Genomic DNA, 14,429 nt, shown 5'->3' with positions numbered 1-14,429 from the left:
AAAGGAAAGGAAAGGAAAGGAAAGGAAAGGAAAGGAAAGGAAAGGAAAGGAAAGGAAAGGAAAGGAAAGGAAAGGAAAGGAAAGGAAAGGAAAGGAAAGTTCCCCACATTCCTTATATTTTCAGCACCTTTTGGACACCAGAAGAGCAAATTTGGGAATTGTTTCATTGAGGGTTGGTGGGGGCGGTTTGAAAAGGGCAAAAATCAGCAAATTCAGAGTAGGTAAAACTAAAACTCAAAACCAACCCCAAAAAAACCCTCAAGGAAAGACAGAGCGAAACCCCGGCAATTCCAAAGGGAAAAGCAGCGATTTCAGAGCTCGGGATAAGGGAGCGATGCCCCCAGGGGATTCCCAGCTGGAATGGCGATCCCGAGCTCCCGGCCCCCCGGCACAAAGGCGCCGCTCGAGCAGAAAATGACCTGAAATGAGCAAATAAAGAAACAAAATCGCTGCTGCTGAGCAGGGGAGGGGGCACCTCCTGCTTCCCGCTGGAACAGCTAGGAATCCTGGGAAAAGTGCCCCCATCCCGGCTCCTCGCTGGGAATGTTCATCCTCAGTGGGTCCGGGAAAGAGCCGGATGTGTTTTGGGGGAAGAACGGGCCTTGGGATCTAAAGAAGTTCGAAATATCCAGGGATAGCGGAATCCAGGGAAAAGAGCACACAGGGAAAACAGAATCCTGGGAAAACAGTGCCCAGGGATAGTGGAATCCAGGGAAAAGAGCATCCAAACTTTATCCATGCCACTGGCATCAAACCACAAGCCCCAGCTGATCTCGGTTCCCATCCCTAATTTCCCCGAATCCCAAATCCTTCCCAATCCTCATTTTCCATCCAAAGGGGCTCCGAGCCCATTTGTCACCGCTCCGGGGCCCAGCACCGGAAATTCTCCCAGTGGTCCTCTCCTGGTGATGGGATGTTTAACCGGGAGCAGCTGGGATGGCTCCAGGAATCATTCCTGGCTCCAGGAATCATTCCCAGCTCCGGGAATCATTTCCGGCTCCAGGAATCATTCCTGGCTCCGGGAATCATTTCCAGCTCTGTGAATCATTCCCAGCTCTGGGAATCATTTCCGGCTCTGGGAATCATTCCTGGCTCTGGTAATCATTCCCAGCTCCGGGAATCATTCCCAGCTCTGGGAATCATTCCTGGCTCCGGGAATCATTCCCAGCTCTGGGAATCATTTCCGGCTCTGGGAATCATTCCCGGCTCATTGCCTGAATCAGGAGATTCCTACTTTCCCTTTGTTTGGAAGTGCCTTTCCATGGGTTCCAAGCAATCCTGGAAAATCCTGCTGCGTTTTTCCCCCCTTTTCTCTCCCCAGATGAAAGAACCGGAAAAGCAAAGCGGCTCTGGAATCTCTCTGGGAGGAGATTCCGATGGGAGCAGCTGGAGATGCCAGGAAATGCCAGGAAATTTCCCTTTCCTTCCCATTTTCCATCCAAATTTCCCTCTGGGTTGAGGGAAAGACGTTTCCAAACTGCAGCAAATCCAAGGCCATGCTGAATGATCAGCCGGAAAATCCCGGATTTTTCTGGAAGCTTTTCCAGCTTCCCAAATTCATTCCCTAAGGGTGAGCAGGACCCGACCAAGCCGCAGGACTTGGAGTTGGAAAAGATCTTCCAAGATCTTGGAATGATGATTTCAACCCCTCCACGCCCCCCTGTCCCAAAATTCCGTATTTTTCCTTTCAGAAAAACGATTTTTTGTTGGAAATGTAACTTTGAGGGCTCCAAAATTAAAAAAATTCCATCTCAGACCCCCCCAAATTCCGCCCTCTGACAGAGGAAAAACTCCTGGCTGAGTTTTTATCCCAGATAAAACCTCTGGGAGAACTGGAATTCAGCATCTCCAAGGAAACAGCTGGAAAGCCTGTGGATCTTGGAGAAATTGCAGGATATTGTGCTTGGCACTCCAGGGATACAAACAGAATCTGGGTGGAATTCCCAGATCACACTGACACTGAACAGCAGCAGAAATTGGGGAAGGATTGGGAGATGGAATCATGGAATTCTGGAATCCAGGTGGAATTCCCAGATCACACCGACACCGAACAGCACCAGAAATTGGGAAAGGATTGGGAGATGGAATCATGGAATTCTGGAATGGTTTGGGTGGGAAGGGGCCTTCAATCCCATCCCATTCCAACCCCGACACCTCCTGTGATCCCAGGTTGTTCCAAGATTTCCCTGGACACTTCCAGGGATGGAACAGAATCCAGAAAATCCAGGAAATTCTCTTGGGCACATTGTCCCCACTCTCACTCTGACCCTCATCCATGATCCATGAAAATCCCAGGATTTTGCAGCTGGAAGCACACAGGGTTCCAAGCTGCAGATTTCTGCTTTTTGGGGTTTTTTTTTGGTGGGGCAGCAGAAAATGAGGAATTTTTTTCCCAAAAAAAAAACCCCCTCTGGATCAGAGCTCTGCTGTTAAATCCCCTGGAATTCTTATGGAAACGTGAATTCCTCTCCACATCATTCCCAAATAATTAATTTATATTAAATTATTATAAATATAAAAATATATATATATAAATTTATAATTTTTTGTATTTTATATTCCCGCTCCCCAGGCCACATTCCCAAGTCTCCCAGGATCCAGCAGGGATTCCTGGATCCCGGATATACCACACTTCCATCCACCTGGAAAAACTTCCCTGAGCTTCCCAAAATCCCATCAATTCCAACCCAACATTTTCCCTTTGCTGTCCCCACCCAACATCGGGAAAAACGGGAATTTTTCCCATTTCTTTTTTCCCCAGCTCCTTTCTCCGGGATAATTCCGGATGCGTCCTCCCTGCCCCGATGTTATTTTGGGATTAAGATAAAAATATTCCCAGGAATCCCCAAGGGATGAAGCAGGAATACCTGAAATGACGGCGATTTTCCGTGCCCCGTGCTCCTCCCTGGCGATCCTTTCCGCCTCCTCCATCAACAACATTCCAAATCCCTGGAATGGCAGAAAATAACAGGGAGGAAGAAAAAAAAGGGGAATTTCTGTCAAAACAGAAGATTGGTTCTGAAGGATCCAGATGATCCTGAGGTCGGGAATTTTGAGGGGCTGAGGTCAGCATTAAATTCCTCGGGGAATTTTTAACTCGTGGAATTCCTCGCTGGAATTTCCGATGTCTGAGCGGTTCTCTGGGATGGGGTTAAATCCTCTGATGGGAAATCATCCTGGAATTTTAAACTGGGAATTCCCAGTGCCAGAGGGCAGGGATGGGTGGGATATGGGGAAGGAATTCCTGGCTGGAATTGCTAGGGAAGCTGCAGCTGCCTCTGGATCCCTGGGAGTGTCCTGGGATCAGGGAAGGTGTTGGGGGTGGGAATGGGATGGGATTGAAAATCCATGGATCCCACCCAAAGCATTCCAGGATTCTGGGATCCAGGACACTCAGAATCCATCCCGAGGGTTTTTTATGGAATTTGGGGATGGAAAAGGGAAGGGAGACCCTTCCTGGAGTCCCCAATTCCCAGTGAACCCCCTGGATTCTGAAATTCCTTCCCGGAGAGGAGTCGGGTTGGGGATGGATCCAATCCCAGGCTGGGAATGGAGGGAATTCCCTGGGAAAGGGGAGCTTGGGGTGGGATTTGGGAAGGAATTCCTGGCTGGGAATTCCCAGAGAATCCCTGGGAGTGTCCAAGGACGGAAATTGGGGCGTTGTAATTCCAGACTGGTTTGGGAAGGGACCTTAAATCCCATTCCCATTCCAACCCTGACACCTCCCACGATCCCAGGGTTCTCCAGCCTTTCCTGGGACACTCCTGGGAATTCTGATCCAGCGGGAAGAACCCATCCCACCAAAGTCCCTTGGAAAGAAACCCAGGCAGCGCCAAATCCGACCTCCCCTTCCCAAAGGAACTGCTGCGGATTCCAGGAGTGGAATTCCTCCTTCCAGGAGCGGGAATTAATTAACGAAGGAAATCCAAAGGCAAATCGGCCCTGGGAACGCAGCGGCTCCGGGAGCATCCCGAAAGGAATTGTTTCAAATCTCAAAGAATTTTGTTTAAAATCTCGGAGCTGGAATGTGATCCCATGGGAAAAAACCAACAACGCAAACGCGGAAGAGACAGAATTCCAGCCAAAAGGAGCTGCAATCCCATCCTGGTCCTGTCCTAACTCAGAGTGAAATGAAACAAAATTCCAGGTTTTTTTGGGGAGGGGAGAGAGGGAATGAGGAGCAGAGGGAAATCCGGGAAGGCCTGGAGTACCTGGTGCTGGAATTTGGAGGGATCCCGGCTGCTGACGGGCACCACGCTGCCGTAGACGTGCAATTCCCGGACAATGGAGACGCCGCCCTTGAGCTCCGGGCGGAAAGATTCCGGGGAGCTCTTCCGGAGGCGCAGGAGCCCCACCAGGATGTCCTGCTCGGGATCCTCGTAGGACAGGAACGTCTCCCAGCCCCCGTTGGCCACGTAATCCCGACGGATCAACTCCACCTGGTCCAGGAGCGGGAGGAAAAGGAGGGGGAGAAGGAAAATCCGAGAGTGAAGCCGATTCCGTGGATCCGTAAATGGAGAATGGGAAGGGATTCCCTAAAAACCAAATTTAATTCCAGGGGGGAGTTTGGAATTGGATCAGGATTGACTCCACCTGATCCAGGAGGAGACGGATGAGGAGGAAAAGGAGGGAATAAAGGAAAATGTTCCATGGATTCACTGAATATTCCTCGGAGCAAAGAGGAAGAGATTCCCTAAACCAAATTTAATTCCAGATGGGAATCCCTGGGATTCCTGGGAACCCCCGTGGTGACCTCTGGCTCAGGATCTCGGAATGGTTTGGGTGGAATTCATGGATCTCCAATCCCATCCCGTTCCAGGGACACCTTCAGCCATTCCAGGCTGATCCGACCTTTCCTTGGACACTCCCAGGGATTCTCTGGGAATTCCAGCCTGGTTCTTCCCTCCCAGCTGGGAATTCATTCCCAAGATTCCTCTTTCCCAGGGAATTCCCTCCATTCCCAGCTCTCCCAGCCTGGGATTGGATCCAGCCCCATCCCAACTCCTCCCTGGGAAGGAATTTCAGGAATTCCCTGGGAATTGGTGACTCCAGGAAGGGTCTCCCTTCCCTTTTCCATCCCCAAATTCCATAAAAATCCCTCGCAATGGATCCTGAGCGATCTCAATCCCAGAATCCCGGAGTGGTTTGGGATGGGATCCACAGATCTTCAATCCCATCCCATTCCAACCCTGACAATTCCCGTTATCCCAGATTCCTCCAAACCCCATCCAGGCCCAACTTTGGGAACAATTCCCCATCCCTGAATCCTCCCTGGCCAGATTCCCCTTTCCCCTGTGAAATCCCATTAAACCTCCGGCGCCTCCTCGGAACTTTGAACCTAAAACCTCCCCCCAGCTCCCGTTATTCCCGGTTATCCCCACTGAATCCCTGTTTTTCATGGATCGGGATCAGACCCCTCGGGATCCGTCGCTTCCGATGCCTCCTTGCAGCCATAATTCCATTTTCCAACCTCCCTCCGCGCTCCGGGAAAACCCAGCCACCGGAAACCGCCTCAAACCAGCCCCCAAAAATCGGATTTCTGCCCCAAAACCCCAGGCGGGAACGCGTGGAGCCCTTAATTAGGCTGATTAATTGGAGTAATTAATTAACGAATTAAACCGGGATCGCGGCTCTCGGATCTCTCCGGTCGGGGGGATGTCGTTGTTTGTTTGCCAAGCCCCAACGAAGATCCATGGAAAACGTTTTTCCCGGGATTTCTGCTCGTCCCGCCGGAGATGAACAAAGGGAATTTTCCGCTTGGAAAAGCCCAGGATGGGCGATTTTAAATTTACAATTTAAATCAGATCCAACAGAAACTCGGGAAGAGATTCCCAGGAATCTGGGAAGCCTCGGTTCCTCCAGGAAGGCTGGGAAGGACGGGACGGTTTTTTGGGAATTTTTTTTGGGATTTCTACAGGAACAGGGAATATTTCACTCATCGAGGAGGAGAAAATTCCCTGGAATGTTCCCCAAAAATCCCAGGAATGTTCTCCAAACTCCTGGAAGCCTGAGGAATCGGTGGAATTCCAAAGCAGGAACAAGAGGAACTTTAGGAATTTCCGGCACTTCCCGAGCCCAGGATTGGTGGCTCGGTTTGGGAATTGGGATTGGGGGAGGGGTTTGGAAGCTGCTCCCTGATCCAGCTTTTTCCCAGCACCCAAAAAATTCCTGCGGGAATTCGATTTATTGGAAGGACAAAATCCAGGAGTGTTTCGGTCCTGCCAGAACATCGGCAAAGGAAGAGGGAGAGGAAATTCCTGGGATCTGGACATTCCCTGGATATGGACATTCCCAGGATCTGAACATTCCATGGACATTCGCAGGATGGGAACATTCCCAGGATCTGAACATTCCCAGGATGGGAACATTCCCAGGATATGAACATTCCCAGGATCTGAACATTCCAAGGATTGGAACATTCCCAGGAACAGGGCATTCCATGGACATTCCCTGGATTTGGACATTCCCAGGATATGGATATTCCCAGGATGGGAACATTCCCAGAACGTGAACATTCCCAGGATCTGGACATTCCATGGATATTCCCAGGGTCTGGACATTCCCAGGATCTGGACATTCCCAGAACATGAAAATTCCCTGCATCTGGACATTCCCAGGATGTGAACATTCCATGGACATTCCCAGAGTCTGGACATTCCATGGACATTCCCAGAGTCTGGACATTCCATGGACATTCCCAGGACATTCCCAGGATCTGGACATTCCCTGGACATTCCCAGGATCTGAACATTCCCAGGATGGGAACATTCCCAGGATGTGGACATTCCATGGATCTGAACATTCCCAGAACGTGGATATTCCCAGGGTCTGGACATTCCCTGGATCTGGACATTCCCTGGATTTGGACATTTCATGGATATGGACATTCCATGGATCTGAGCATTCCCAGGATCTGAACATTCCCAGGATATGAACATTCCATGGACATTCCCAGGATCTGGACATTCCATGGATCTGAACATTCCCAGAACGTGAATATTCCCTGGATCTGGACATTCCCAGGATGGGAACATTCCATGGACATTCACAGGATGGGAACATTCCCAGGATCTGAACATTCCCTGGATCTGGACATTCCCAGGAAATGGATATTCCATGGACATTCCCTGGTTTTGGACATTCCCTGGATATGGACATTCCATGGATCTGAACATTCCCAGAATGTGAACATTCCCTGGACATTCGCAGGATGGGAACATTCCCAGGATCTGGACATTCCATGGACATTCCAAGGATCTGGAAATTCCATGGATATGGACATTCCCAGGATCTGGACATTCCCAGGATGTGAACATTCCATGGACATTCCCAGGATCTGGACATTCCCAGAACATGAAAATTCCCTGCATCTGGACATTCCCAGGATGGGAACATTCCATGGACATTCCCAGGGTGTGGACATTCCATGGACATTCCCAGGACATTCCCTGGATATGAACATTCCCAGGATCTGGACATTCCATGGATATGGACATTCCCAGGGTGTGGACATTCCATGGACATTCCCAGAGTCTGGACATTCCATGGACATTCCCAGGATCTGAACATTTCCCAGGATATGAACATTCCCAGGATATGAACATTCCCAGGATCTGGACATTCCATGGATATGGACATTCCCAGGGTCTGGACATTCCATGGATCTGGACATTCCCAGGGTCTGGACATTCCCAGGGTCTGGACATTCCATGGATCTGGACATTCCATGGATCTGGACATTCCCAGGATATGAACATTCCCAGGATATGAACATTCCCAGGATCTGGACATTCCCAGGATCTGGACATTCCCAGGGTCTGGACATTCCATGGATCTGGACATTCCCAGGATCTGGACATTCCCAGGACGATCCCTCCCAAGCCAAATCATTCCAGGATTCCGGCATTTCCCCATCGGGACGCTCCGATCCATCCGCACACGTTTTCCTTCCTCTCCCACGAGCCAATCCCGCTGTTTTTACGGACGATTCCGGGATTTTGGGAACGGAAAGCGAAACAAATGGAATATTTCAGTGAACCTCCTTTGCCCAAAACCCGTGGAAATTCACCCAAAAAAGCTCCAAATTCCCAACGATTTTAATCGGGAAAAAACCCGGGAAGGCAGGAATTTCACCCCAAACCCCCTGCAGGGTCGGTTTATCCGGGAATTTCCTCGGATATGAGACAAAAAACCGGGAATTTTTTACCTGGTACGGCCTCACTTTGTGGTGGATTTCCTGAATTCCGACCTCCCGCGTCCTCACGTCGCGGCACTGCGGAAAAACGGGAACGGGAAGGAGTGAGCACGGAAAATTCCGGGAAATCCCTGGGAAGAGCCGAAGGGATGAATCTGAATCCTTGGATAAAAAGGTTTGGGATTGCTCCCAAGTTTTCCTTGATTTTCATTCCAGAAATTCCAAATATCCCATTCCAGGAACAGCTCAGGATGCTCCAAGCTTTCCTTGGATACTCTCAGAGATCCAGGGAATTCCAGCCCAGCCGGGAATTCCTTCCCAAGATTCCGTTTTTCCCATGGAATTCCCTCCATTCCCAGCCTGGGCTTGGATCCAGCCCCATCCCAAGGGAAGGGATTTTGGGAATTCCCTGGGAATTGGGGACTCCAGGAAGGGTCTCCCTATCCCAGAATTCCATAAAAATCCCTTGGGATGGATCCTGAGCCTCCTGGATCCCGGAATCCCGGGATTTTTTTGGGATGGGAGTTTCTCTGGGGGAAATGCGCGGGAAGGAGAAAGGCGGGAGAATTTTAAAAGGAAATTTTTCCTCCCTTTTTCCTTCTGATTTTAGGGCTCCAATTCTGCTAAAAAAAAACGGGAAAAATGGGAAAAAATGGGGAAAAATAGGAAAAAATGGAAACGAAGGGAAAAAATGGGAAAAAAGTTAAAAATGGTAAAAAAGGGAATAAAATGGGAATAAAATGGGAAAAAAATGGGGAAAAAATGGGAAAAATGGGGAGAAAATGGGGAGAAAAATGGGGAAAATGGAGGAAAACGGGGAAAAAAGGGAGGAAAATGGGGGGAACATGGGGAAAAAATGGGGGGAAAATGGGAAAAAATGGGGAAAATATGGGAAAAAAATAGGAAAAAATGGAAGAATGGGAAAAAAGGGAAATAATGGGGAAAATATGGGGGGAAAATGGAAAAAAATGGGGAAAAAAGGGAAAAATGGGATAAAATGGGAAAAAATGGAATAAAAAGGGGAAAAATGGGAAAAAAATGGGGAAAAATGGGGAGAAAATGGGGAAAAAAATGGGATTTCCCTGCCCCAGTTTCCAGGTGCACTCAGGAGTGGGGTGGAAAAATCTTTTCAGGAAGATTTTTAGGCATGAATTTGATTTTTTGGGTTTTTTTTTTAAAGCCTTTTAAGCCAAATCTGCGTTTTTTTAGGTTTTTTTTAAGCTAAGTCTGGTTATTTTATTACATTCTATTATAAATATAAATTATTTATAAAAACACTTTAAATAATCATTAATTATGATAATTTTTTAATTCTTATTTTTTCAAACCCAGTTATTAAGCATTTTATTACATTCTATTATAAATAAATATAAATTATTTATAAAATATTTGAAAATACGATTATTTTTCAATTAATTATTTATGTTTTTTTTAGAAAAACAACAATTAAGCATTTTATTACATTGTAATATAAATAGATATTATTTATAAAAATATTTTAAAATAGTATTATTTTAGTTAATTTTTTATGTTTTTTTCTTACAAAAACAACATTTATTAAGGATTTTATTACATTCTATTATAAATAAATATTAATTATTTGTAAAAATATTTTAAATAATCATTAATTATCTTTATTTTTTAATTATTTTTTTTCAAACCCAGTTATTAAGCATTTTATTACAGTTTATTATAAATAAATAGAAATTATTTATTAAAATATTTTAAAATATTATTTTTAGTTAATTATGTTTTTTTTAGAATAACAGTTATTAAGCATTTTATTACATGTTATTATAAATAAATATATTTATAAAAATATTTTAAAATATGATAATTTTTATATATTTTTTGTGATTTTTTTTCAGAAAAACAATAGTTATTAAGCACTTTATTGCATTCTATTATAAATAAATAGGAATTATCTACAAAAATACTTAAAATAATAATTAATTATGGTTATTTATTATTTTACCTGTGGCCCCAGTTATTAAGTCTTTTATTACACTTTATTATAAATATACATTATAAAAATACTTTAAATAATCATTAATTATCATTGTTTTTAAGTTTTTTTTTCAAACCCAGTTATTAAGCATTTTATTACATTTTATTATAAATATAAATTATAAAAATACTTTAAATAATCATTAATTATGATCATTTTTTAATTCTTATTTTTTTTAAACCCAGTTATTAAGCATTTTATTACATTCTATTATAAATAAATAGGAATTATCTATAAAACCACTTTAAATACTCATTAATTCTGGTTATTAATTAATTCACCTGTGTCCCCAGGTCCTTCATCCTGGCCAGGGCGAGCTCCCGGAGGTTCCCGTGCTCCACCCCGGAGCTGACCAGCGGCATCGGGATATCCCTGCCAAAAAAACGGGAAAATCCCAAACTTTCCAACAGCTCAATCCATAGAGAATTCACCCAAAATCAGCATTATCAGCCCAAAATCACAAATTCCCTGAATTCCTCTGCTTTTCAAGGGTTTGGGTGGAGTTAGAAATGGAAGAAAAATAAATATAAATATATATATAAATATAAATAGTAAAAATATAAATATATATAAATATAGATATAAATATAAATATAAATATATAGATATATATATGAATTTATAAATAGAAATATATAGATTTAGATATAAATATAAATAAAAATATCAATATAAATAGATATATGGATATAGATAGAAATATGTAGATATAAATATATAGATATATAGATATATAGATATAAATATAAATACAAATATAAATATAAATATATGGATATAGATATAAATATAAATAAAGATATAAATATAGATATAAGGAGATATAATTATTAATATGAATATAAGTATTTAAACATGAATATTATAGAAATATAAAGTATAAATATGAATGGAAATATCAATAGCAAAGAATATCAGTATTAATATCAATAAAATATCAATATAAATAAATTATAAATATAAATAAAATATAAATACAAATACAAATATATATACATAAAATACAAATAAAATATAAATTCAAATATAGATATAAATATAGATGTAAGTATAAATAGATATAAATATAAATATGAATATGGATATGGATAAAACATAAATTTTACTATTATATAAATATAAACACAGATACAAAATAATAATAATAATAATATAGATATAAATATAATATAGAGATAAATCTAAATATGGATATAAATATAGATGTAAGTATAGATATAGATATAAATATGCATAGGAATATATATATGTAAATATAAATAATATAAATATAAATAATAAAAATAAATAATAAAAAAATAATAAAATAAAAGAAACAAAAGAAAAGAGAAAAAATAGAGGGAAAACAAAAGGAAGAAGTCCCAGATTTTATCAGAGTGAAAAATCTGAATTTAAATCTTTACCAATCCTAAAAAAATTGGGTTTTTCTCTCAGGGATTCCCTTGGGAATCCGGGAGAAAAAAGGGATTTTCCAGATGTTCCTCACCATCTGCTGCTGGAGACTGGGGAAATTTGGGAAAAATCCATCAGAACGACGAATTTTCCACAGTTTTGGTGTTTCACTTAAAAAGTGGGAAAATTCCGAGCAGCCAAGTCCTGCCGGGAATTCCGGGGATTCCCACGGGAATGTCAATCCCAGCCTGAGGCTGGCAGGAATCCAAACATCTCCAAGGGAGATTTGGGAGCAGATTTGGGCTCCCAGGTGGTTCCTGGGTTTGTCCCATGGAGATGAGGAAATCGGGATCCCTCTGTTTTTTAGGGAAAGGAGGATTTCTGCGTTGGGATCGAGCTTGGAATGTTGGCTCATCCCGCCCCACTGGCAAAATTCCAGCTGTTTATCCAAAATCCCTCCGCTTTCCAGGGAAATCCAGCCCAGTCCCAAACATTCCTGGGTGGGTTCTCCTCCTTTTCCTCAGCTGGAGATCCCAAAATCCCACCCGGAGCTTGGGGCTGTAATTAATTAATTCATCCATTAATTAATTAATCTGCGCTGGTTTTCCATCCAGCAGCTCTGTGGAATGAATTCCTGAATCCCATCCCGGGCTGCTCTGAGCCCCATCCGACCTCCCCTGGGACAATTCCAGGGATGGGGATTCCCAAAATCCCATCCGTCCCTGCCCTCCGTGGGAAGCCATTCCCTGTGTCCTGTCCCTCCAAGCTTTCCCTGGGAGAAGGGAAAACGGGAAATCCACAGGATCCAAATCCCCGAGATCACCGAATCCAACCGTTCTCCCAGCCCTGATCCGTGTCCTGGATCCCACGGATTTGAAATCCCGGCGGGAATGGGAATTCCGCGCCCGTCCTGGGCAGCATTCCCGATGCCGAGCTGGGAATGTGGGAGCCAAGGAGATTTTTTTTGGGATGGGTTTGGATGTGGGAATGTCCTGAGCACCGGGATGGAAAGGGATCCAACCCGAAGGAGGAGAATTGGGAAAAGAGGGATTTTGGGACCGCTTGGAATTCCGCCGAGGGATCCAAGCAGTCACTCCGGTCTATTCCCAAAATCCCTCCGGGCTCTGGAGATCTTGCCCAGAACTCCAAGGAAAATTCTTTATCCAGGGATTCCTCTGAGCGAACCAAGACCCTGCAGAGGCAACAGAATTCCCTCCAAAAAGCCGCGATTTCGGGGAAAAGCGAGCGCTTCACGCGGTGACCGGAGAACGCTGGGATCCACAGGGATAATCCAGGGAACAATTCCCAAGCAGCTCCAGAAACGCCAGGCTGGGTGGATTTTCCCTCCAGGAACACAGATAAAAGAATCCTGCTGTGCTCCCATCCCGGGATTTTAGCTAAATCCAGGGAATTTTAACCCAAACCCCGCAAATAAAAGGTGGATTACAACCCAGAGCCGGGGAGCGAAGGAAATGAGAACACAGATGGGGAAAAAGTGGATTTTGAAGGAAGGGAAAAGCAAGGAATGGGGTTTTCCGTGCCCACTTCGGATCGCTGGGAGCATCCGGACCAATCCTGGCCACCGGTGATTTGGGGACTCGTTAAAATGCAAAATAAATTTGGGATGCAGGGGATGAAATGCTGATTAAAGTTAACGAGCGATTCGTCAGCAGCTCCAGACAGGTTTATTTAATCTCCCAATTAATTAATTCGCGTTTCTTGTGGAGCAGCTGATGGGAACTTTTCCAGGGAAATTCCGAGTCTGGCTCTCGGCTCCGCCCCACTCTCAGGAAAAGATTTGATTTCCTCGTTTTTCCTCCTCATCATCAGGAAAATCCATGAAAACACCGAAATCCAAGGAAAAATGGAACGCTCACTCCTGTGGTTTTCCACACCCCACAGCCACCATGGGGATGAGGAGGATCCCAAATATTCGGGATAAATGGGATAAGGATCAGCCTGAGAGGTGCCTCCTCCTCCAAGCACTCATTTTTTTAAAAAAAAACCCCAATTTTCGGGTTTTTTCATGGAATTATTAAGGTTGGAAAAGCCCTTTGGATCATCAACAACGGGAATTAAATCCCAGCCTCAAGGGCCACGTCCACAGGATTTTAAACAACTCCGGGGATGGGGATTCCACCTTTTCCACGCCATTTCACCGGATTTCCGGGAGCGGGAAGGATTTTTATGGTGTTTTGTCAGTGGTGCCTCTCCCACTCAATAAACTGATTGTTTTGGGCTTGGGATGGACACAAACACAGGGAATTCCTGGATTTTCCTCAAAATCCGGAGCCAGGGAACGAGGATCATTAAGGGAGGCTCTCAGAGCTTGGGATCGTGGGACCCTGGATGGTTTGGGTGGGAAGGGACCTTAAATCCCATCCCATTCCAACCCCGACACCTTCCACCATCTTAGGGTGCTCCAAACCCTGCCCAGCCCTTCCCTGGACACTTCCAGGGATGGAGCAGCCTCAGTTTCCCTGGTGCGGTGGAACCACGAGTGAGATAAAGGTAAAAACAAAAGTGAAGACGTCATGTCTGGTGACGTCATTATCCATCATATGACCCATCCCGTTAATTATCCACCATGGGATCCACCCCATTAATTATCCAGCATGGGATACATCCCATTAATTATCCACCAGGGGGATCCACCCCATGGATTACCCATCATGGAATCCACCCCATGGATTATCCATCATGGAATCCACCCCATGGATTATCCATCATGGAACCCATCCCATTAATTATCCACCATGGAGCCCATCCCGTTAATTATCCACCAGGGGATCCATCCCATTAATTATCCACCAGGGGGATCCATCCCATTGATTA

At 44.5% G+C, this 14,429-nt stretch overlaps 1 protein-coding gene across 2 annotated transcripts in view; it reads right to left on the bottom strand.

Annotated features, from left to right (window-relative positions):
* The window catches only part of LOC107199155 (elongator complex protein 3-like), a 21,793-nt gene extending 11,071 nt beyond the window's left edge, over window positions 1–10,722 (bottom strand). Inside the window, exons 1-4 of one of the 2 annotated variants that reach the window (XM_015616496.3) lie at window positions 10,484–10,595; window positions 8,207–8,272; window positions 4,212–4,439; window positions 2,868–2,949 (exon numbers count right to left, since the gene is read on the bottom strand). In XM_015616496.3, coding sequence (XP_015471982.1) covers window positions 2,868–2,949; window positions 4,212–4,439; window positions 8,207–8,272; window positions 10,484–10,564 — 457 coding nt within the window. In that variant the 5' untranslated portion in view covers window positions 10,565–10,595. Of the gene's footprint in view, window positions 1–2,867; window positions 2,950–4,211; window positions 4,440–4,996; window positions 7,972–8,206; window positions 8,273–10,483 lie in introns of those variants that run through there. The other variant, XM_015616494.3, reaches the window with a different exon arrangement.
* Between the last annotated feature and the right edge of the window lie 3,707 nt (window positions 10,723–14,429).

Source organism: Parus major, unplaced genomic scaffold (assembly GCF_001522545.3).
Source record: "Parus major isolate Abel unplaced genomic scaffold, Parus_major1.1 Scaffold472, whole genome shotgun sequence".
Classification (NCBI taxonomy): Eukaryota; Metazoa; Chordata; class Aves; order Passeriformes; family Paridae; genus Parus; species Parus major.
The sequence above is the reverse complement of the archived record's forward strand: the minus strand, read 5'-3'. Positions and strand labels throughout refer to the sequence as shown.